Below are 25,211 nucleotides of genomic sequence, written 5' to 3'. Positions count from 1 at the left end.
CTGAAGGTAACAAACACAATGATCCCTTAGGTTTTTGAGCACCTCATCTTTACAAAATATGTCATGTCAAACACATTAATGGCCTAATGAACAATGTGCATAGAAATTCAACTTTCAAATGTAGACCTAAGCATTTTTAGAAAATGTATATTGTATTAAACAATATGGCATGGTTTTAGTTACTGTAATCTAGTAGCAGCAATCTTGACAGAAAAATGAGACAGAGGTACAGACAAACTACCCCCGCCCACACACACCCACCCACACACACATACAACGAGACAGACACACAAATACATGCTTATGATTTCATACTTGTGGTATAGTGCAATATACACTCAGCCAGACGTGGTGCTATAATACTGTCTGTCGTTTTGTTGCCATTGCATGTTTTATTTGACAATCCACTGCAATCCTTCTACATATACTTTAAGTACATCACGAAATAATACACTTACTCATAGCGTTATGCAATTTTCTCAAAAGTTGGCTGGGCAAAAGAAGCAGAATTGCGGTAGCCATAATTGTTGTTGTTCTTGTTGTTTAAGATGGCGCGCTCTCATAGAAAGAAGTGGAAATGCAGAGAAAACTACGGCGGCTTAAATAAACCAAAATGGTGCGGTTTTGAAACATCGTTTCAAATGGTTTTAACATCGTTTTAACCAGAAAAGTTGGTTTCGGATCAAAATCGATTATTCGAACACCCTTACTGCGAGCTACAGTATATGCAATTGGTCTTGATAGTGATGTCACTGCAATCCTTTTTCTAGTTCCTTCCCAACTGGGATTTCAACCCACATCTTGGCAGTTGAGCGTGCTGACTACTGTGCTACTAAAGACAGTTGGAAAAGTGCCGCGGAGGTAGCAGGTTAGGAGAACTTTACTCCCTGAGAACTTAAAAGACCATGCTGGTATCCATAGCCACTGGGTTGATGGCTCAGTAGTCAGCATGCTCGACTGCCACGTTGATGGTACAGGTTTAAATCCTGTACAGAGAAGGGTGAGAAGAAGAAAGACGGCGAAGTGATGTCATCACCACCATCAGACTGGTCACACATACAAACTTTTTACAATCATTTACCACAAAACAGTTGTTTTCCGAAATTTCCAGGTTCGCGGTGAATCAGTAACAGGCACACTTTTGCTCAATAGATGATGTTTATTGATTAGAAAATGCAGAATAAATGAGATTTATTGATTACAATCCCACAAGAGCAAGCAAACAAGTATCAACAAATGTCAACGATGACGCTAGACTTGAGCTTGTCAACCCCAAAATCCCCACGTTACCAAAACAAAATGTCCCTTTAGCAATGAAAATCGCTTACCGTGACAAGTGAGTGGGAAGCCAGCAACACTCCAGTAAAGCGGCAAAGGGACAAAGCCAGGCGATCCGTACGTGACCCGCTGGCGGACCTCACGGGTCGCCCGGAAATGTCCGGTTTTGTAAGGACGCACCCCTCGGAGGTGGAGAGGCCAACTTCCGCCCCCGAGCGGCGCGGCCCCGTCCAATCACAAACATTTAAGCTACTTTTGGTTCAGCCCCCTTGGAAAAGGGCTTTTCACATGGGACAAATGAGCTGTGCTGCAACAGATGCCAACAAATGGTAAATATTATGGGTGCAAAACAAATTATCTCTATGGGACCCAGGCGTGTAACTATGGGACCCAGGCGTGTAGTAAAACAATACTATGGTGCAAAACAAGTTATCTCGTGAGATTCTCAAGCGCGTCTCCTAACTATGGGAACAAGGTGAAAAACAATAGAAGTTGTTACAATCCTATGTCACAGAAGCAATCATACATCACAAAAGCATAATGTAAAATTTTCCCACATCAACAGTGGTTAAAAGTTTTTTCTGGTAGTTTGTTGTTAATTTGGCAGTAAACCTTTTTACGGCTGCCGGTATTTTAATGTAAATAAGTTTTTTTCCTACAATGCAAAGAAGTCATCAAGGGTCCTTTTGCAGGCACATAGGTCGGAAAAGTCTTGTTTTACACTGATTTTCTGCGATAGACGACCAATCAATTTGTACTGGGAGGATCTGGCAGGAAATGATCACTTTGGTAGACTTGAGTCATGGATGTTCGCCTAGTTATTCATCAGTGCGTCATACCGCTTCTCAGCAGAAGACCGCTTCCATGGAAGCCAGAAACGCGTCACTGCAGCAGCTGATGGCGTGGCGGACTTCCTGGCAAAGAAATGCTGGAACCGGTGTATTTGCCTGACTCTGTGTCCGCCTTCTAAACAGACAGCTAAGATGAGCCTAGTTTTATTGGGTTTGTCAGCTCCGCACTAAGAGGCGAATCTCATCGTTATTTATAGCGAGCAGCCCGGCACTTGAGTCTCTCCGTGCGACTCGCCTTAGTCACTTCCTCGGACGGAGTAGCGGATGTCGCGCCCCTTTTAGAAGCACTCGAATAGCCATTAATAGAGCCGGTGTTGAAACAGAATGACCGACTAATGTCACTTTGGTCAGGTTGTCCATCCGTGCATGTATACTGCTCTCATATAAATCCAAATGAACATGAAAGTATATTCACCAGGCAGGTGCATTCTCTAACCATGCTGCATTATTGATATGAACAAGAATAGAAGCTGCCAATGTCAAAGCAGTTTACACAAGCGTTTATACAATGTACATTTGTAGACTCCTTTCTTTCGTGGATAGTTTTAAGTTATTGTCCCTTTAAGATATTGACTGTTCAAGTGAGGGGCTCGCAGTAAATGATCACCGATTTAGAAAGGTGATGTGACTATACAAACATAAACATCTAAGTTACAGGTTTCAAATTCAAGGCCTGTGCCAGATCCGGCCCATTATGTGGCACGCGAAAGCAAATAATGTGCATTGATTGCATATTTCATGCTTAAACCTAGAACACCTGAGCCTATTTTGTCCAAATTTGCATGCCTGTGATGTTGCCTTTATATTTCGGAGGAAAAATTATTCACAATGGCCTGGTTGGGTCCCTTTTTTCAGGACACCATAACCTTCATGTCCAAACTGTTGTTTCCTTCACTGATCAATTATAATCAACATTTTGGACCCAAAAAGACCAAAAAAAAAAAAAAAAAAAATCCCAAATCTTTTCGTATAAAATTGTAATATTAATGTCCCATTGACGACCAAACATGCTCAATGAAATGTTTTGAAGCGTGATAATATTTATTCAACTTGTTAGGATAAACATTCTACAGAAAAAAATTAGTCATAGGTGTTTTTGTCATTTCTACATGCTATGGTCAAAACAGGTTGTATACAGTAGACCTACAGTGCAAAATATTGAATATATAATATATATGGCGCAAAACACTCAGGTGATGCCCTCCTGTTCAAAATTTTTGTTCCCCCAGAAAATTGAGATTTTAAGCTTTCCAATGATTCACAAGAATTTTCGCCAGAAAAGCTTCTTTTACGTCAGGCAGCGTACCATAGTAGCATGGTACTTTGTGAATATACGTAAAATAAACGTTAACTGTACGTTTTTTTTTTTGCTTTAAACCAATAATCAAGACTGTTTTATGTCCATATCAATGAAGAATTCAGGGATTTAAGCATTTATTCACAAGAATTTTCACCAGAAAAGCTGTTTACGCCAGGCGGCCGCTAGCCTCATTCGCTAACAGTATATAACTATAGTGTATAACTATAATAAAGGGATATTCTATTCTATAATGAGTTGTGATTGTATATAGAATTTATTAATTACCTATTTACATATTATTTATGATTGATTCTGCATGTTTTCTTCAAGTATTAAGTTTCTGATGTTGAGTGATTTATTAGCTGTTGAAAACAAAAGTTGCTATTTTGGTCAAAACCTTAGAGGATATGTTAAATATTGCTATTGATCCTGAAAATATAGGTGATTATCTCTGCATCTGGTGATTTTTGTGCATCTAGTGTAAAATCTGAGACTTTTATAGCCATTTGAAGTTGTGTTATACTTATATAGAAAATAATTAATCGGGGTTTTATAAGGGAACGACTTTGAATTTTTTGATGCTGCTGCTCATGGAGACTCATATATGGCTAAGGTAGGTGCCTGTTTTGGTTTTAGGTCGGTAGCAGCTTTGGTTTTGTAATTATTTGAATTGAAGTTTTTGAAAATAGGCCCCCTACGAATCGGCCCTGTTTCCCGTGTCATGTCAATAGGTTATGAAGTCTATGGCCCATGACAAAAATGAGTTTGACAACTCTAGAATATGAAATCAAGGAAAATAGTTTAACTATTTTTCAGTCTATTATAAAATTGAGCTCATCTACATTTTTATAAGTGAAGACCGTTTACACTTGCTACGTATTTGCTTTCACGGACCATAAAAATGAATGTGGTGGGTCTGATCTGGCCCCACCGGCCTTGATTTTGACAACTGTCTTTTAAGAATTTAAATTTCAAGGTCAGGAACACAAGCAATCCTTGCTGTAAACAATGAAAGTCAGGGGTGACGTGATTTATAGTCTCTGCATGTTACAGGGAGTAAAAGTAAATGATGAAGAAAAGAAGGAGGGAGAACAAGTGACAGGAAAGCAAACACAGTCAGCATCCATCCCATAATACTCGCCGAAGCCCCAAAGGTCACCTTGTCGTTTGTTTAACGTTGGATCAATATAAGGCATTAGGCGCTCTTCAATGGAATTTGAAGCCGTTTGAGGTGTGAGATAAACTAAAACGACATATCTACGTGTAGGAAAGCAGAACTGTCATGTGACCTGTACGTCAGGTCGGACATGGGATGATAATAGAGACAATGGAATGACACCAGGCATGTGTGGGCGACGTCGCCACGGCGGTGTTTCGTGTTCCAGCGGAGCGGATCACTCCCACGGGGAGACGGCGTCGTTGTGTATTTTGTAAACACGCGAATGCTGCTGACGCACATTTGAATATTGATGAGCCTCCGGGGTTACGAGCAGAGTAGAAATACTGTTTACTGACCCACTTGGACGTGAACAGTTGTCATACAGCTTGTGCAAACTGGAACAGAATAGAATGTCGTTTATCATCATTTGATAGGCCGAGATATATAAATGAATATTTTCTAAAGATAACATTTAAGTTTGCGAAACCTTAACATTGACTAAAAACTAATATATTAAGGAAGACCACACATTTAATAAGCTTTAAATCAAATTACTTAACAGGCTACTGCAGTTCCACATGGTATCATCAGCCAATCACACTAATGGAGGATTTAGAGCCGTACATTTACTATTATAAGGATTTGTACATCTTGCCTTGGTCGATCAGTAGAAAATAAAGCTTAATGTTGACCCTTCTGTCCATGGGGGAATCTGCCCGGCTAATGAGGACCACCACAAATGACCCCGTCATCTCATTCTTTGGCAGCGGGTCAATGGATCCCACACAGGGGACACGATTGAAGACGACCTTGCTGCAAGGTTACTCTCCTTCCTGCCATTGTGTCTGCAGGAGGTGTACTTAAACATGTGTATGCGCTTGGTCAATTTTAACTCATTTGCTGCCATTGACAGCGATAGAGGTCCGTCGCCAACGATGGTAGCCGATCTGTTAACTGTGGTTGTGCTTGTGCTACTGTTAGTATTGTTAAAATTGTATTTTTTTTAATTTAAATAAATTATTTAAAAAAAAAAAAAAAAAGTTATTTTCATAGCTGTATAGTGTTTCTATTGTTTCATATATATGAAACTATCTATATATATATATATATATATTTTTTTTTTTTTCTGAAAAAAGTAAAACAGAAAATACCCCAACTTAGTGCTGTGCATTATGACAAAAAATATCGGCAAAACGATAGTAAATTATGTACTGTCGTAAATTGCAACCATCGTCACCATCATCAATTTTAATCATATATTAAAAAATACCCTGTACTCAAAACCACAGTCATAGACTTCACTATAGGATGACGGGACACGGTGCTTGGGGCCGATCTCTAGGGGTCCTATTTTTAAAAATTTAAAATTCAAATATTTTCAAAACCAATGTCCTTAGGCATATATGAGTGAGATAAAAAAAAAATCGTTCTCTAACAAAATCCTCATTATTTTTTTATACAGTAGTAATGGTAACAAAATTTAATATTGCTATAAAATTCGCAAATTTTATGCTAGATGCACATAACCAAGTGCAGAGACAATCACCTACATTTTCTGGATCAATAGCAATATTTTACAAATCATATAAGTTTTTGCTCAAAAAAGCAACTTTTTTTTTTTTTAATTTAGTGCAAGTTTTCAACAGCTCAACAACTTAAGGATGTGAACAATGTTGACCCTTACGAGCAAGCCAAACACAAATGGAATAAAGATGTCGACAAGCTTCCACCACTACGCGAAATGGACATCATACTGTATTTAGTGTTTGGTGTAAGTTACTACACTCATCAGCAATTCCGAAACTACAAATCGCTACAAAGCTGCAAACAGTTTTGCTGCGGATCGGTGCAGGACTTGCACATTATGACCGTAGCAAACGGCAACACCATCCAATGTGTGCTGTGCTGAGCTGTGATAGTTAAGTGACAAATCAATGCTGTTTTAGAAAACAGATTTGTTGCAGACAATGTAGCCTGTGTACAAATTATTTGCCACTATCTCACGGAAACATGTTACAGCTTTTTCATTTAGAAATGACAGGAATTATTTCTTATGGAGACAATGCACATGTATGCATGCTAGTTGTTTAGCTGTAGCAATAGCTAACAACAGGCCGACTTAGACTCAGTGGGGTTCCGTCGAGCTGAACATTCCCCTTTCTATTCAATCGGTTGTTGCAATTCTTTACCGAACAATAATTTCCAATCATTTTTAAAGAGCGACCTGAGTCGAAATGCCTCACTGTTTATGTTTCCCGGAGTTCCGACACCGAACTTCCTGCTTCCAACATGGCGATAGGGGCGGAAACCTCGCGAGTGCCACGTCATACGCTCGAGCCTAATATCTCCACCTCTTAAAGGACAATTTTTGTTCTGAATGCTCTGCCATCTCGACCCTGTGCATCTGTTTTGCATGTGTGTGTTTGCCGCACATTCCGGTTCCGGTTTGCTTGTGAAACTACCGGCTCTGATTGGTGCTTGGGGCCGATCTGTAGGGTTCCTATTTTTAAAAACTTGAAATTCAAATATTTTCAAAACCAATGTCCTTAGGCATATATGAGTGAGATAAAAAAAAATTGTTCTCTAACAAAATCCTGATTATTTTTCTATACAGTAGTATAACAAAATTTAATATTGCTATAAAATTCGCAAATTTTATGCTAGATGCACATAACCAAATGCAGAGACAATCACCTAAATTTTCTGGATCAATAGCAATATTTTACAAATCATATAAGTTTTTGCTCAAAAAAGCAACTTTTAAAAAAAAATTTAGTGCAAGTTTTCAACAGCAAATAAATAACTCAATTTTCACATCAGAAGCTTAATACTTGAGGAAACAACAGCAAAATTTGCACTTTTCTATATACAATCACAACTTATTTTGGTTGAATTCCGCTATTGTGTAGAGATACAAAATCCAACATGGCGTCCGTCACAAAACAAAGATCTTTTTAAGTAGAAAATTCTTGCAAATAAATGCTTAACTCGCGGATTTTTTTTATAGATATGAACGTAAAACCGTCTAGTCTTGGTTAAAAGCAAAAAACGGGCAGTTATCGTTCATTTTACGTAAATATTTCAAGGCAAAGTTACGATATTGTTTACTACAACATGGCAGACGTCAAGAAACAAAGAGCTTTTTAAGTTAAAAATTTTTGCAAATAAATGCTTAAATCATGGAATTTCTATAGATATGAATGTTAAAACAGTCTAGACTGGTTAAAAGCAAAAAAAAAAAAAAAAAAAAAAACGGACAGTTGTCATTCATGTTACGTAAATATTTGAAGCTAAAGTTAAGCTAATTTTTTCTATTCATTTCATTGTATTCACAACGTTTCAAAGTGCATGCATGGTGCGAAAAATATGATAATTACCTTCAATCCTTGACCAAATCACTCTTGAGACACTCCTGCCTGCTTGTATGCTGTAAAACCTTCGTCCTATTTTCACCTAAATCCAGCGTTAGAAAACAGTATGCATTTGAGTTTATCATAGTAAATAGTCAAAGCCACCTCAACGCTCTATGAATCGGCCCCCTACGGGAAAGCATGGCACAAAGTCTGTTAGAGTTGTCTTGTCAATTGATGGTGGAGTCTGTGCCACACTGCTAATAGTTCTTAAATCAATGATCTAGAATGACCAGTAGATGTCCATATACCAGCAAACCAGGGGTTTGATAAGTCACCACACCACACAAACATGTGGTGAATAAATAAAACTCTTAACTACATAATGGATTGCCATTGATGATAAGACATCCAATCCATTTAAAGTAGGGTTGTCCCGATCCAGGTTTTTGCACTTCCGATCCGATACCGATATTGTTTTGCACTTCCGATCCGATCCTTACTTGGTTGTCAGACTCATGTTGAAAAAGGTTTTAGTACTCTTGATAACAACTAGCCAGCTGAATTAGGTGAGTTTGAATAACACACAATGGTTGGTAACAAACACAAAACATTATAAATAACAAACAGAAATGGCGTAGTCAGTCAGTAAAACGTGCAAATAATATTGTAAACTGTCTTAAAAAAGCAAAACACACAAACAACCTTAGTGGAAAATCCCACAAACCCCCCAAGCTATTAGATGCTTTTAATTTTTCGTGCATTAGTTACATTACAAAAATTGTATAAAAAGCCTCTCAGGTATCAAGTTAATATTTTAAAACAGTAAATAAAATACTCAAGTCCCCATTCTGTATCAGCAGCTTTAAACTGTATTCACTTCATTTAATTTTGCAAATCAACTGTTAAAGTTGTTAAAATTGCTCCCGTTATTCCATAATTTCCCTTCTGTCTACTTTCGACATGTGAAAGTTTTAAAACTGTTTTGAAGATAGATTCAAGTCATGATTTTGCCGATTTAGGAGTATTTTAGATAAAAAGTTAATTAGGTTTGCTTGGAAGGTTCACAACAGCCTACTAGGGAAGTCTCCTGCTTTAAGATGGCGGCTGTTTACTAACGCAACTAGTTTTCAATACTTCAATGTTGCTAACGCCGTCGAGTCTGTCATCTTGCATCTAGTTCTATATACATATGATATCTATTATCTACAGTAAAACGATGTTGACGTATTTTGTTGCGGCTGTCAGCAGCAGTCAGGTATTCTTGTGTTTTTTATCCAGCGGGATGAGTTGAGCTTAAGCCGTGAGTTGAGCATTGGCATTACCCGGGTCTATGACAAGCATGATGTTTACTCTCGGGACACAATGCGGTCTGTCTCTCATTGCGTCACGAAGACCGCGCTGTGTATTAGTTCCACTTTACTTGACATATTTCAATAATCGGAATTTGGATGTTTGTGACTCGTTCTCGAATCTTCCATGGCCGAATCGCTCAAGGTTGTAATGACGGCTGGGCATGTTGTACCGTGGTTCTAAATGTTGGATGGTGCGTCTTTACTCATGAGAGATAATGGCTCGTCATCCAGAATGAATTCTTCGGCAATGACTCTTGTTATTCCCTCGGCTTTGGGACTGTCGAGTGCCAGTTTGTCACGCATAGCAAAAGTTTCTTCCAGTGTTAGTTGCGTAGGACCTTTCTTTTTGTCTTCGGTTTTCTTTACTTCTTATATTGTTTGTGGTGGTATTTCGCTAAATGCTTGATTAGGTTGGTTGTATTAAAACTTCTTACAGCCTTACCACCACGCTTGACTTTATTGTGGCATATGTTGCACTCTGCCTCTTCGTCTTTGTCATCCTTTAAGGTGAAATGATCCCACACAGCTGGCATTTTTACCGATAAAGTCTCTCGGTAAACTGTAATGTAAATGTAGTGTGTTGAAGGTGTGTCGTAAAATGCGGACCGGATTTTAGGGAAACCGAAGCAAAAACTGGAATGGATTATATAAATCCGTGCGCTGGAAAACCCAGACCGGACTTTAAAAAAAAAACTGGATCGGAATTCTGGATCGGGATTTTTCCGTGTTGGCGATCCGATCCGATACCGATGCGCATTTTTTGGCCCATATCGACGTCCGATCTGATCCAAATATCGGATCGGGACATCTCTAATTTAACCCTTTAAGGTCTGGGCCTATTTTGTCTGATTTTGCATGCCTTTGAAGTTGCCTTTATATTTCAAAGAAAGAATTGTTTACGATGGCCTGGTTTGGTCCCTTTTTTTGTGACACCTTGAACTTCATGTCCAAACTGTTGTTTCCTTCACTGACCAATTATAAATCATCATTTTGGGCCCAAAAAGACCAAAAATTCCAAAATCGTTTTGTCAAAAGTTTTAATATTGATGTCCAATTGACAACCAAACATGCGTAACGAACCGTTTTGAAACTTTGTAATATTTATTCAACATGTTAGGATGAACATTCAACCAAAAAAATTTAGAATAAATAGTCTTATATTTGACAATTCAACATAAACAACAGGTATAGCCATAGGCGTTTTTTGCCTTTATACATGCTCTAGTCAAAACAGGTTATATACAGCAGACCGAACAGTGAAAAAATATATACCATCTAACACAAAAAGTGTTTAGAGGCCATCTCTTTATGAGTTTAGGTATTGCGGCCCATCACCTGATGAAAACTATGTACACACAATCAAGCTTCTTGAACACACATTTATATAGACAAATTGAGAAGACTGATTGTGGGGAAAAAAAAAATATATATATAACATTGGAAAAAAAAGTATTTTCAAAAATATTTGCAATAAACAAGTAAAAAAATTATCAGGCATGCCACTCCGAAAAGCAGTTTCGTCCTGGAATTAGACACAGGGCGACATCACACAGCCCACACTTTCATGGGGTGTCGGTCCTCTTTCCACCCTTCCGCCCTTCCATTTTCATTTCACTTTACTTTCATTGTCACTATAAATGTACATGAAAAAAAGTCAGTATTTATGAAAATAATAAAGTATAAAATAAAAATAAATACAGCAATAAATAATAATGGAAATCTATATGTATGACAATAGAAAGAATACCATAGCTGAATATGTGCTACATCCCTAATCTTCATATAGAAAGAAGAACACCACAATTATAAATTCCTGCCTTGGATACACACAGTGCACGTACGACTTTGATCTGATATGCACATTTTATTATTATATACACAAACACACACTTATATTGCATCAAAAATTAACTTTGTCTTGCAATATCAAAAGAAACTTTCAAAAGAAACTTCAGCATAAAAAAAAAAAAAGTGAGTTGGCTTAACTCTGCTCATCGATGGCGTCACCCACGTGTTCAAATCCGTCACTATCTTCACTCGAGGACTCTTCCGAAGAAGACGATGATGATGAATTTGGACCATCCTCTTCCTCAAGTTGATCAAAAAGCACAATTGCTTGCGCTAAATTTAGCTTTCCGTTCATTCTCAAAGGTCGCTGCTCGAGCCACACGGCCGTCGCTCGCCACCTCGCTGCTTCAGAACACTCCTCCCTCTCGTTCGGTGGAACCTCGCACGGCAGTTATATTTATTTAAAAAACGCATTTTGTGCTTTCACTGTGACTTCGAAAGGGTTCGTTTGATTTGTGTTTTTTTCATGGAGCTTCCGTTTTGAAAAAGGACAAGAAATGATGGAAATATAGACATAAACAAATGATCAATGCAGCGTTTTAATGTTTTTTTGAGAGGACAATAAAACTATAAAACTTAAATGACAATATCTCACGTTTTAGTTGGTCGATTGACTTCAAATAATAACGAGAGTAAACCGCAACTTCCGCACTTTAAAACGAGACCAACCAACGGCATGTGGGTGACGTAATTAAAACGTGAGGGCGCTTCAAAGACGACGTGCGCTGAGGACGCGCCGGCGCGTCCTTCGACTCTCAAGGGTTAAAGTGGGGGATATTGTTATTGTATCATCATATTCCAACCCCAATACAAATATACATTTATATAGATTTCTTTCTCTTACATTTTACTTGTAGTTTTATTACGCAAAGGCTGTTGACGAGGCAAAACCATGTAAATTTGCTCGTCTTCCGGTTACCTTGAACCTACTACTGTATGTTACAAAATGTGTAATCTTATGCGCATATCTGGATCAAAAACAGATCTGTTCCACAGGACACGAATGACTTGCTTGCATCTTTTCTTCCTATCCTTTTCCTCTCCTACGACTCCTACAATTGGGCTTTTGTTTGATTTTAATTAGCTGAAGAGAAGTCAGCTGGAGGCTCATTAGGAAATCAAAGTGAGCCAATAAGCGCCGTGTGCATTATTCAAATTACGTGCGGATGCTTCGGAAGTCCGTGTCGGGCTCCTTTAATTATGAGCTGAACTTTAGCCCACATCCCTTTCTGGACGCTCTCGGCCGGCCTGCAATTACCCACCAGAACGTACACACGCAAACACTTGAGGCTTGTTGTGCCCGAGATGAGTCATTTATTGTCAGATGCCCAGCGGAAAGGTCGGTCTGAGGAGGTCCAAAATCCTGCGAAAAGCAAATGCGTGGCGACCCGCTGGTGGGAAAAGCAAATGAACGAGGTAACCATGACGCTCAGGCGGTCGAGCTGTCCCTGGCCCACCCAAAATCCTCACTTGCAACCAACCTGGCAACCCTGCCGCTGTGACCTTTTAAAAGCCATTGATCCCCTAACCAAAAAGAATACCGCAGAGAACTGTTAACCGGATTTCATATCCCAGGTGCACACCTGCTGTCAGAGGCAGATGCTTTGCTGCAGGCAAAAGATGAATGTGAAGTTTACACACTCTATTGTGGTTGTGATAAATGCGGCTGTTTTTGTCCTCAAGTTTGTGTGTCTTCCCGCTGCCAGCTGCTTATTAGGATTCCAACAAGTCTCACATTTCCATAATGGAGGTGACTTCAAGAAGAAAGGGAAAAACAACTAGAAACGCCATGGAAAGACTTGCAAATTAATAGAAACTTATTTGGCTTTTTTGAAATTTGAATTGCAATTTTAGAAGTAAAAGAAAAAGTTTATTCTGTTTGCTGTCATGGTGTGTGATATACAGTCAACCCCACCTATTTGCTATTAACTTTATATTTTCTGCGTAAACATTTCTCAATATTTCAAAAAACGTCACATATTTCACCTTTATTTACAGTGGGGCAAATAAGTATTAGTCAACCACCAATTGTGCAAGTTTTCCTACTTGAAAAGATTAGAGAGCCCTGTAATTGTCAACATGGGTAAACCTCAACCATGAGAGACAGAATGTGGGGAAAAAAAACAGAAAATCACATTGTTTGATTTAAAAAAAAAATTATTTCCAAATTAGAGTGGAAAATAAGTTTTTGGTCACCTACAAACAAGCATGATTTCTGGCTGTAAAAGAGGTCTAACTTCTTCTAACGAGGTCTAACGCGGTCTAACGGGGCTCCACTCGTTACCTGTATTACTGGCACCTGTTTTAACTCATTATTGGTATAAAAGACACCTGTCCACAACCTTAGTCAGTCATACTCCAAACTCCACTATGCCCAAGACCAAAGAGCTGTCGAAGGACACCAGAGACAAAATTGTGGACCTGCACCAGGCTGGGAAGACTGAATCTGCAATAGGTAAAACGCTTGGTGTAAAGAAATCAACTGTGGGAGCAATTATTAGAAAATGGCAGACATACAAGACCACTGATAATCTCCCTCGATTTGGGGCTCGATGCAAGATCTCACCCCGTGGCGTCAAAATGATAACAAGAACGGTGAGCAAAAATCCCAGAACCACACGGGGGGACCTAATGATTGACCTACAGAGAGCTGGGACCACAGTAACAAAGGCTACTATCAGTAACACAATGCGCCGCCAGGGACTCAAATCCTGCACTGCCAGACGTGTGCACCTGCTGAAGCCAGCACACGCCCAGGCCCATCTGCGGTTCACTAGAGAGCATTTGGATGAACCAGAAGAGGACTGGGAGAATGTGTTATGGTCAGATGTAACCAAAATAGAACTTTTTGGTAGAAACACAGGTACTCGTGTTTGGAAGAGAAAGAATACTGAATTGCATCCGAAGAACACCATACCCACTGTGAAGCATGGTGGTAGAAACATCATGCTTTGGGGCTGTTTTTCTGTTTTCCTGGACCAGGACGACTGATCTGTGTAAAGGAAAGAATGAATGGGGCCATGTATCGAGAGATTTTGAGTGAAAATCTCCTTCCGTCAGCAAGGGCATTGAAGATGAGACGTGGCCGGGTCTTTCAGCAAGACAATGATCTCAAACACACAGCCAGGGCAAAAAAGGAGTGGCTTCGTAAGAAGCATTTCAAGGTCCTGGAGTGGCCTAGCCAGTCTCCAGATCTCAACCCCATAGAAAATCTGTGGAGGGAGTACCGTGTTGCCCAACGACAGCCCCAAAACATCACTGCTCTAGAGGACATCTGCATGGAGGAATGGGCCAAAATACCAGCAACAGTGTGTGAAAAGCTTGTGAAGAGTTCCAGAAAACATTTGGCCTCCGTTATTGCCAAGAAAGGGTACATAACAAAGTATTGAGGTGAACTTTTGGTATTGACCAAATACTAATTTTCCACCATGATTTGCAAATAAATTCTTTCAAAATCAAACAATGTGAGTTTCTGTTTTTTTGCCCACATTCTGTCTCTCATGGTTGAGGTTTACCCATGTTGACAATTACAGGCCTCTCTAATATTTTCAAGTGGGAGAACTTGCACAATTAGTAATTGACTAAATACTTATTTGCCTCACTGTATGACATGACACTATCCTGGGCATTAATGACATTATGAATCATGTCGCTAACTACATTTATGTCCAGCTCAGATCTTTACATCCATTCAAAAGTGAGATGGTGATTTTATGCAGAAATGTGAGAAATTCCAAAAGGTTCAGATACTTTTTCATACCACTGTAATTAATCAATGATTGCTAAGCGTTTTGACACATGCCTTTTTTGGTCATTTTTCCAAATTTTTATGATCTTGGAATTTCCTCTCATCTGACTGGTGGGAAATCAAGCAATTACTTTGCGTATCACAATCAAATTTCAAATATTTTTGCATTTTTCTTTTAGAAATCTCATAAAGATTACAATAGGGCGGAAAAATGGACATCTTAAATCTTAAATTTCCGAACCAAGAGTCTGGTGTCGAAAAATAACTCACGTTTAATTCATTGGATTATTCATCCACCGTTAGAGTGAGGCTGCGTACCACTGGTGGTGCTCAAACCTTAATTTGAAAACCACTGGAATAGCAGATCCTCAGTTGTTTTACTTGACAGAAGGAAACTTAAAAGTTTGTCTTTCTGTAAAATCACGCAATTGTGTCGCTCACACTGAACAAAGTGGGTCAAAAGTTCCAAGAGCGAAAAGTGAAGCGCGCCAGGAGTCTCATGACATCCACCTGACAGGCCTCCAGTATCAGCAGCTCCTCCTCTTCCCCGACTCACTGTAGAGTTACTACCATCCGTGCCCTCACCGGGTTCTTTTTAACATCCATCAGCTCCCCTGGCAGCCTCTTACTGTAATTGGCCGTCTTGCGTTTCCGATGGGAACGCGGGATAATGTGTACGGTCCGTCTGGGTCACGTCGAGGACATGCGTCGTAAGCTAGTATCTGCACTCACATGACGCCATTAAGATGTCATTTTTGCGGGATGAGGTAGGAAAAAAGAGAGGGGGTGGCGAGCAGGAGGTCTATGTTTTGCCAAGCCAAACATTCCACTCAGCTGGAGGTCTGACTGGAGCAGCTTGTTCTCTAATTAATACCCGAGGAGGAGGAGGGAAAAGAGAGGGGGCGTTTAGAGATTTCCAAAATAAAAGTGCTCAAAAGGCGCCAGTGTTAATGGCGTGCGGTTTCACAACAGTTTTGGCAAAAACTGCTGATATTTCCACTCGTGTGATAACCAGGAAGTGACTGCCTCCAAACCCCCACACAGAACCCCCCCCCCCCCCCCCCGGCCTTGAGAATGCCATGGGACAGGAAAAGGGGGTGGTGGGGGTGGGAAGGCAGGAAATACTTCTGTCTCCCCAAAGCACATATTAATAATAGACATAGGCTTTTTATAGTCGTTTGTTCCATTAATGTTGCCCAGCGTTTCGTTAGATTATTCAGTTGATGCAGGGATACTTTGATTACGTCGTTCCACAGCCCAAAAGTCTATGCTAAATCCTTAATAAATACTGCTGGTTAAGGGTGTAACAGTACATGTATTTGTATTGAACCGTTTCGGTACGTGGTGCTCGGTTCGGAACGGAGGCGTACCGAACGAGTTTCTGACGCAATGTAACCCTTAAACCTGAGTTATACTCCCGCGTTGCGGTGACGGCGCAGCGACTACGGCGTCATTCGACATTCGATAGGTCTGCGGTGAAGGAACGCGTTGCTCTGTAATTCACCGCCAAGCCACTAGAAGAGTGTGGCGTTATGTTTGTACGGTTTTGGGGCATGCTTGTTGACTTCCGCTAGTCTAGTTTAACGGAGAAAAAATAAACAATGCAAGATGGAACTCTTGAAAGTAAATATTCTGCTCATCAACATTGAATAAATATTGAACATACAAATGTTGAGGGGCATGCGACGCAGAAGACGGTTTCGAGGCGGTCTGGCCGACTTTTGATGCCGCACAGAGAGTTTTAGACTCGGGTAGAGAGAGCTAGCTGTGGCGGCTAGCTTCAAACTGGCGTTGAGCACTGCGTTCAGTCTGCAAAGCCCTCCAGCCCGATTTGTTTGCTGTGTCCTACAACCAGCCAGTGGGAAGCCATAGCAGATTTCTGGCATCTATGGAACTTCCCAAACTGCGTTGGGAGCCTTGATTTTAACATTATCATAAAAAGCACCGAGGCACTCTCAATCAGTGATGATGTATGGTGTGTGAACGGTCTGTTATTGAAAATTAAAGATCAAAACAACTCTTTTGACACCAAATCTGTGCTTTATTCTTCATATACTTGAAGTGTGACACGTAAATAAGTCACATACTCACAGCAAGCAGATGTACACAATAAATGATGAAGTGCACCAACCAAAAATACGACATAAAGTGATAAAAAGTTGGCAGTTTTTGGCCGACTGGGTCACCGCTTCGTGTGGCCACTCGATTCCGAACACACACGTCTCGGTGGTTCTTCCATTTTTTTTTTTTTTCAATCGCAGACCTTGCCATTTGGCAATCACAATAATGTCTTGACGAGACTTGCTCTTCGACGATACTCCCGTCAGCTTGGTCCATTTTTGCGTGTAGAAAATAATGTTTGATTATATTCTAGAATGGCGGTGATTTCGCGCTGAACCGGAAACAACAGTCTGAGCGGACCAATCACAGTCCGTTTCTGCCACGTCATACGCGTCTACGCGACGCGAAGGTTAGAAAATTCGAGAGGAACGCGTTAGGCTACGGCGCAGGGTCGAAACTCGGGTCTTCCTTGACGGCGCAGGTCTGACGCGGAAGTATAACTCGGCCTTTACCTTTCAAGGCTGTGAGTCGATCGGGTTACAGTTTCTTTGTGTTGATTATATTTACTCCGTCTTCTTTACTAAAATTTAGGACCAACACCGTAGGACAGTATAACCCAGGAACGTGGCGCCGTGAGAACGCAGTGAAACGCGGGCGTTAAAGTCAATCAGCCAATGCACACCAGTAGCAGTGTGGCCGCGTGTTAGACGTGTCCCAGAAGCGGATCAACACGACGCATGCGAAAAGAAGGTAGTCAATACTTCTGGCCGGTAGCTAGGATCAGGCAAACCAGAAGTCACTCATGTAAAAATACGGTGGATCCGGTCGATTTTCAAACTAATATGCAATCGTAACCCACTTTTTGAGTCCATTAGATCTCTTGAGTGGTAGATCAGGGCACAGTTGACTTGTCTTTGTTGAATTACTGCTGTCCTCTCTGCTATAATAATCACCAACACGGCCCCGTGTTCAATACAAAACCCTCCTACCACAACAAAACAAGTAGGAACTAATATTCACATAGGAACTAAAGTTATACAACATAAAATATACAATATAAATTAATACTACATCACATTTGTAAAATATAAAAACGTAATAAAATAAATAATAGCCCATTTGAATAAAATAAATTGAAATGAGCCAAAACACCTGTATTTAAATAATAAGAATAATACACAGATCCTGCTTAGACAATTAAATGTATTAATTTCTATGTGGCGCTTTAACTTGAGAAAATCTACCAATAAAGCTTTTGAAAACCGTTCATAAGAAAAAAAAAGATTCATTGAGGCATGTCATTTGTACAATACATGCTAAAATCTTTTTCATTGGGATTGCTTTTCTCTTTTAGCGCAGGACTTTTTTCTTCTTTCTTTCAGAAAGAAAGCTGACCAATACACGGGGTCTGAAAGGCAAATTGTTGTTGGATTATCTTTAAATACCCGCTACTTTTTGAGCAGAATTCTAGCTTGTACATGCTAATGTTCCTATTGTTGAAAGCACAAAGGTGTGTAATAAACAACTAGCACATTTATATTTTGCATTTTGTTGTCTTACTGTACCGAAAATGAACCGAACCGTGACCTCAAAACCGAGGTACGTACCGAACCGAGATTTTTGTGTACCGTTACTCCCCTACTGCTGGTACTTTTACAAATAGCAATTACACAAAGCAACAAATAACAAATAAATCACAACTACAAATCATAATAACAATAATAATGTAACGAATTGGGTTCTAATGTGGCGGTAGTGTTTTACATGCTGTTCCTGAATGCACCGTGTGACTGACGAGAGAGTGAGAGTGTTTTTACTTTTTCTCCATGGCGTTATTGGCGTCGGCTATGGTGGACAGTAGTCGTGCTTTGTTGGACAATAGGGGTGTGACAAAATATCGAAATGGTGATATATCGTGATACTTTGTATCCCCAAAGGTTATCGATATGCTTCTGCCAAGAATCGAGATATCGTTTTAAAAAGGTGTCAGTGTCTAAAAAAAAATAGATAAAAAGAAACCAACAAGTTGCTACCAAAATCTTCCACCATAATAGTGTCTCATTTAACTCAGTTAACTCGTTGACGGTGCTCGACGCCCATTCCATTTAGACTAGAAACGTTCGTTCATTCAAAACTAGAGCATTCAGTCATTCTGTCTGATTTTCAGGGCATTTACAGGTCACTTGCTGTTCATTTTAGGGCATTTACAGGTCATTTCCTGTTGAGTCTGAGTCACTGCCTATTTATTTGGGTGATTCCCAGGTCACTTCCTGTTATGTAACTCAAAATAAACAGGAAGTGACCCATAAAATACCCCAAATTCAACAGGAAGTAACTGAAAATCAACAGTTAAATGACCTTAAATGGCCCAAAATTACCTCATTGCCTGGCATTGGCTACTATCATAAGTTCTCTTCAACTGTGAGGGACGGAATATACTACAAAAATCCAGAAAATCACATTGTATAATTTTTAAATAATAAATTTGTATTTAACTGCATGAAATAAGTATTTGATACTTTACCAACTAGTAAATATTTCGGCTCTTACTTCTTTTTTAAAAACCCCTCCTGTTCTCCACTCATTATCGGAAGTAACTGCACCTGTTTGAACTTGTTACCTGTATAAAAGACACCTGTTCACATGCTCAAACAAACAAACTCCAACCTCTCCACAATGGCCAAGACCAAAGACCTGTGTAAGGACATCAGGGATGAAATAATAGACCTGCACAAGGCTGGGATGGGCTACAGGAAAATAAGCAAGCAGCTTGGGAGAAGGTAACAACTGTTGGAGCGATTATTAGAAAATGGAAGAAGTTCAAGTTGACGGTCAATCTGCCTCGTTCTGGGGCTCCATGCAAGATCTCACCTCGTGGGGCATCACTGGTCATGAGGAAGGTGAGGGATCAGCCAGAACTACACGGCAGGACCTGGTCAATGACCTGAAGAGAGCTGGAATCACAGTCTCGAAGAAAACCATCGGAAACACATTACGCCGTCATGGATTAAAATCCTACAGCGCACGCAAGCTCCCGCTGCTGAAGCCAGTGCATGTCCAGACACGTCTGAAGTTTGCCACTGACCATCTGGATGATCCAGAGGAGCAATGGGAGAAGGTCATGTGGTCGGATGAGACCAAAATTGAACTTTTTGGTCTAAACTCGGCTCGTCGTGTTTGGAGGAAAAAGAAGGATGAGTACAACCCCAAGAACACCATCCCAACCGTGAAACATAGAGGAGGAAACATCCTTTTTTGGGGCTGCTTCTCTGCCAAGGGTACAGGACGACCGCATCGTATTGAGGGGAGGATGGATGGGGCTATGTATCGCCCGATCTTGCCTGACAACCTCCTTTCTTCAGTGAGAGCCCTGAAGATGGGTCGTGGCTGGGTCGTCCAGCATGACAACAACCCAAAGCACACAGCCAAGTCAACTAAAGAGTGGCTCCGTAAGAAGCATCTTAAGGTCCTGGAGTGGCCTAGCCAGTCACCAGATCTGAACCCAATAGAAAATCTATGGAGGGAGCTGAAAGTCCGTGTTGCCCGGCAGCAGCCCTGAAGGCTCTGGAGAAGATCTGCATGGAGGAGTGGGCCAAAATCCCTGCTGCAGTGTGTGCAAACCTTGTCAAGGACTACAGGAAACGTTTGGTATCTGTAATAGCAAACAAAGGTTTCTGTACCAAATATTAAGTTCGATTTTTGTGATGTATCAAATACTTATTTCATGCAATTAAATGCAAATTTATTATTTAAAAATCATACAACGTGATTTTCTGTTTTTTTTGTATTGATTCCGTCCCTCACAGTTGAAGAGAACTTATGATACAAATTACAGACCTCTACATGCTTTGCAAGTGGGAAAACCAGCAATATCGGCAGTGTATCAAATACTTGTTCTCCCCACAGTATATGTATATAAATTGAAGGATTTCGGCCTCCCCGCCAAGCCGCGGAAACAGCGCCAGCCAAACGAAATAGCGTTCCGCTGGCACCGCTCCTGCAAACCAACCGGTGGGGGCCAAGATTCTGCGCGTTCACTCCCATGTTAACCCTTTGTACTGACTCCATGTTCCAAAAGTTTGAAGTCTCACGAAAAACAGGTTGACAATTTATTCGTCGACAATGGTCAAAAACAAGGCAAAAACAGACGACGGAGAGACCCTGCTGGATCCAGGGTCGGCAAAACAAGGCTACATAGAAATGTTCCTGAGCAGCGGCAGTTGTTACCTAAATGTTCAGTTCTTTTTGAAAGCTGTGTTGGAGTGGGCCGGGCCGAAGGCGTGGCTGGGTGTTGTCTTGGGATCATCCCTCTTTGGCAGGTCAGGTTCGTGCGTCATCCTTCGTGGCTGGGACGTGGTTGCCACGACCACCGACGCAGGTCTTGACGTCCAAGGTGCCCGTGCTATCATCTTGTTATCCTGGTTGGGCGAGGGCGTTGTTCTCCGATGCTACTTGTTTTAGGACAGAGCGCCCTGCTTTGTCCTGGAGTGCCCTGCAGAACTGATTGCAAGAGTTGGTGTGTCAATCTTGCTCATGACGCATTGGGCTTCTGTGATGGCGTTGTGTATCTTTTATGCCCTCTATTCTGCTTCTTTTCATTAAACTATGGTGTAAGTCATGGGCGCTCATTACGTCGATCGCGATCTACCAGTCGATCGCAAAGGTAGTATGGGTAGATCGCATGACATTAAAAAAATTAGATGGTAGTATGGGTAGATCGCATGACATTAAAAAATAGACGTCAGCCTATCATCCATTCCGTTACTTGATATACAGGGAAGCTAGTCAGATGACACCTGTTTTATGTGACACATAGGTCACCACGCATGCACAAACAACGGTGCTACGTGCAGCACAGCTAACAAGCTAGCGAGTTGGTTACCTCCAGTTTTAAGCCCTCGTTTTATTCTCCTGAACTCAACAAAGGGTATAAACATGAGTGGGGGAGCTGGACCAAGTAAGAAGACAAAAACGTATCACTTTCATACAGAATGGGAGGAGGAGTTTTTTTTCACGATGACATTTTCGAAGTGCGTTTGCCTCATCTGCCAGTCTAGCATCGCAATACCGAAGAAGGGAAATGAGGAGCGCCATTTTCGGAGTGTTCATGGAAAATATGATACCGACTTCCCGCCGAAAAGCGAGCTGAGGAAGAGAAAGGTGAAGGAATTAAAATGCCAGTTGTCCGGACAGCAGTCATTTTTCACACAACCTACTTCAAAAGCGAAAGCCGCCACCGAAGCATCGTTCCGGGTGAGTCATGTCATCGTTAATAACAAGAAATCCTTCCAAGACGGAGAAATGGTAAAGGAGGCATTCGTTGAAGCAGCTGACTCATTGTTTCGAGACTTTAAAAACAAGACAGAAATCGTATCTTCGATCAAAGCTCTCCAGCTGTCAAGGCCTACAGTTACATGGCGCTGTGAAGCAATGGCGGAGGATTTGACCGGGCAACTTTGGAAAGACATCGCAGACTGTGAGTGTTTCTCATTGCAGTTGGACGAGTCTACGGACGTGGGTGACACAGCACAGATGTGCATTTTCATTCGTATGGTGTTTTCTGATATCACTGCAAAAGAGGAGCTATTAACAGTACTGTCCATGAAAGAACAGACGCGAGGAGAGGACATATTTCAGTCGTTCAAAAACTTTATTGATAAAACCCAGCTCCCAGTGTACAAATTGATGTCTATCACCACAGATGGCGCACCTGCAATGGTTGGCCGCTTGAATGGATTTATTGCCAAGTGCAGGCAGGACGATGCTTTCCCGGACTTCTTGAATTACCATTGCATAATCCACCAACAAGCGTTATGCGCTAAAATTCTCAACATGAAAGAGATTATGGATGTGACAACGAAAATCGCCTGCTCTATTCGCGCCAGGGCTCTTCAAAGACGTTTATTCCGTGCACATATGGAGAAGGCTGACTGTGACCACTCTGAGTTGTTGCTGCACACTGACGTCAGATGGCTTAGTCGAGGCAAATTCCTGCAAAGATTTCGAGAGCTCTGTCCTGAGATTAAGGAGTTTTTCCGTGAAGCTGGACATGCAGAATACAAGCAACTAAGTGACGTTCAGTGGCTGTTAGACTTGGCATTTTTAACCGATTTGACAAACATGTTGAATGACCTCAATCTAGAGCTGCAAGGGAAAGACAAAACAGTGATCAATATGATCAGCTCAGTTAATGCTTTCAAATGAAAGATGGGACATCTCTCCACAAAGCTGCAGCGCCACGATTTGGCAAACTTCAAGAATTTGGCGTCAGAGCTGGAGATGCAAGGGAAGGCCTGTGTGCAACTTAATAGTGCACGTTACACAGAGCAGATTGACAATATTCTGTCAGAGTTTGACAAACGCTTTCAAGACTTTTCTTTGCTCGAGCCAGTCGCTACATTCATGTGCTATCCTTTTCGAGATGATGCTGAGGTGGATTCACTCGCATCAAAAATTGCAACACTGTTTCACCTGAAGTCTTCTGGAGTGGAGGATGAGATTTTGACACTGCAAGCAGACATTGAGCTGAAGTCCAGAGCTCATGGACAGTTCTGGAACTTACTCACAGAGGTAAAGTACCCCAACATGAGGAAATGTGCTACCTTCTTGACTGCATTATTCGGCTCCACATATTTATGTGAGTCAGCCTTTTCTCACATGAAGATCATTAAGTCCAAGTACCGCTCCACCATGACTGACGATCATTTGGAAGTGTGCTTGAGGCTGGCTGTCAGCAGCTACTGTCCAGACTACGCATCCCTGGCTGATTCAATTCAGTGCAAGTCATCAGAGTAAACTCGGGTAATGACAAAAAATGTGCATAGTTAATTGTGTTGTGCAATATTGGCTCATGCGGTTATGCAAGTTACATCGACATACATTGTACAAAAAAATCCTCAATATATTTATAAATAAATTTGCATTTTTGTAATAGGTAGATCATTTTGCCTTGGTCATTTTATAAGTAGCTCGCATGCTGAAAAAGTGTGAGCACCCCTGGTGTAAGTGCTATTTATTTTATATTAGGTGTGTTAAAGTAATGCAAACAGTTATATGGTGTGTGCGAGAAAGGTAACTATTCCCTTCTATATATATATATATATATATATATATATATATATATATATATATATATATATATATATATATATATATATATATATATATTAGGGCTGTCAAAATTATCGCGTTAACGGGCGTTAATTATTTTTTTTAAATTAATCACGTTAAAATATTTGACGCAATTAACGCAGATGCCCCGCTCAGAGAGATTTAAATGACAGTACACAGTGAAACGCTCACTTGTTGTGTTTTATGGAGTTTTGCCGCCCTCTGCTGGCGCTTGGGTGCGACTGATTTTATAGGTTTCAGCACCCATCAGCATTGTGTAAGTATTGACATCAACAATGGCGGGCTACTAGTTTATTTTTTGATTGAAAATTTTACAAATTTTATTAAAACGAAAACATGAAGAGGGGTTTTGATATAAAATTTCTATAACTTGTCTTTTAAGAACTACAAGTCTTTCTATCCATGGATCGCTTTAACAGAATGTTAATAATGGTAATGCCGTCTTGTTGATTTGTTGTTATAATAAAGAAATACAGTACTTATGTATCGTATGTTGAATGTATATATCCATCTTGTGTCTTATCTTTCCATTCCAACAATAATTTACAGAAAAATATGGCATATTTTATAGATGGTTTGAATTGCGATGAATTGCGATTAATTACGATTAATAAATTTTTAAGCTGTAATTAACTCGATTAAAAATTTTAATCGTTTGACAACCCTAATATATATATATATATATACTGGACTGTCTCAGAAAATTAGAATACACAATATTCTAATTTTTTGAGACAGTCCTGTGTATATATACAGGACTGTCTCAGGAAATTAGAATACACAATATTCTAATTTCCTGAGACAGTCAGGAAATTAGAATATTGTGTATTCTAATTTTCTGAGACAGTCCAGTATATGTATTACCTGCTGGTTTACTACAAATGTGAAATGAGACCCCGAAATGATGGCTTGTATTTTTGGTGTGCCACCCTAAGATTTTAAATATCACCATCTGGCCACCCTTGTGAAACATTACATTTCTGAAGGCGCCTCTGCTTTCAGCATTAGATTTGAAATCGAGTGCGGGTTAGCAATTTACGGATGCATCCGAGTCACACGACATTCATGCGAGACCCGTCACCGCGATGTTGGGAATTAAACTCATCCGTCCTTGGCGGTTCACACTGAGG

At 40.4% G+C, this 25,211-nt stretch overlaps 2 protein-coding genes across 2 annotated transcripts in view; both read left to right on the top strand.

The window, feature by feature from the left end:
* Nucleotides 1-24,005, top strand: part of LOC130930022 (zinc finger BED domain-containing protein 5-like) — a 101,789-nt gene extending 77,784 nt beyond the window's left edge. The window contains exon 2 of the mRNA XM_057857687.1: nt 1,046-24,005. Coding sequence (XP_057713670.1) covers nt 21,886-23,154 — 1,269 coding nt within the window. The 5' untranslated portion in view covers nt 1,046-21,885 and the 3' untranslated portion in view covers nt 23,155-24,005. The remainder of the gene's footprint in view (nt 1-1,045) is intronic.
* bcl2b (BCL2 apoptosis regulator b) overlaps nt 1-25,211 on the top strand; it is a 78,810-nt gene that overhangs the window by 41,565 nt on the left and 12,034 nt on the right. The window lies entirely within an intron of this gene.

The sequence above is a fragment of the Corythoichthys intestinalis genome, chromosome 14 (assembly GCF_030265065.1).
Source record: "Corythoichthys intestinalis isolate RoL2023-P3 chromosome 14, ASM3026506v1, whole genome shotgun sequence".
NCBI lineage: Eukaryota > Metazoa > Chordata > Actinopteri > Syngnathiformes > Syngnathidae > Corythoichthys > Corythoichthys intestinalis.
The sequence above is the reverse complement of the archived record's forward strand: the minus strand, read 5'-3'. Positions and strand labels throughout refer to the sequence as shown.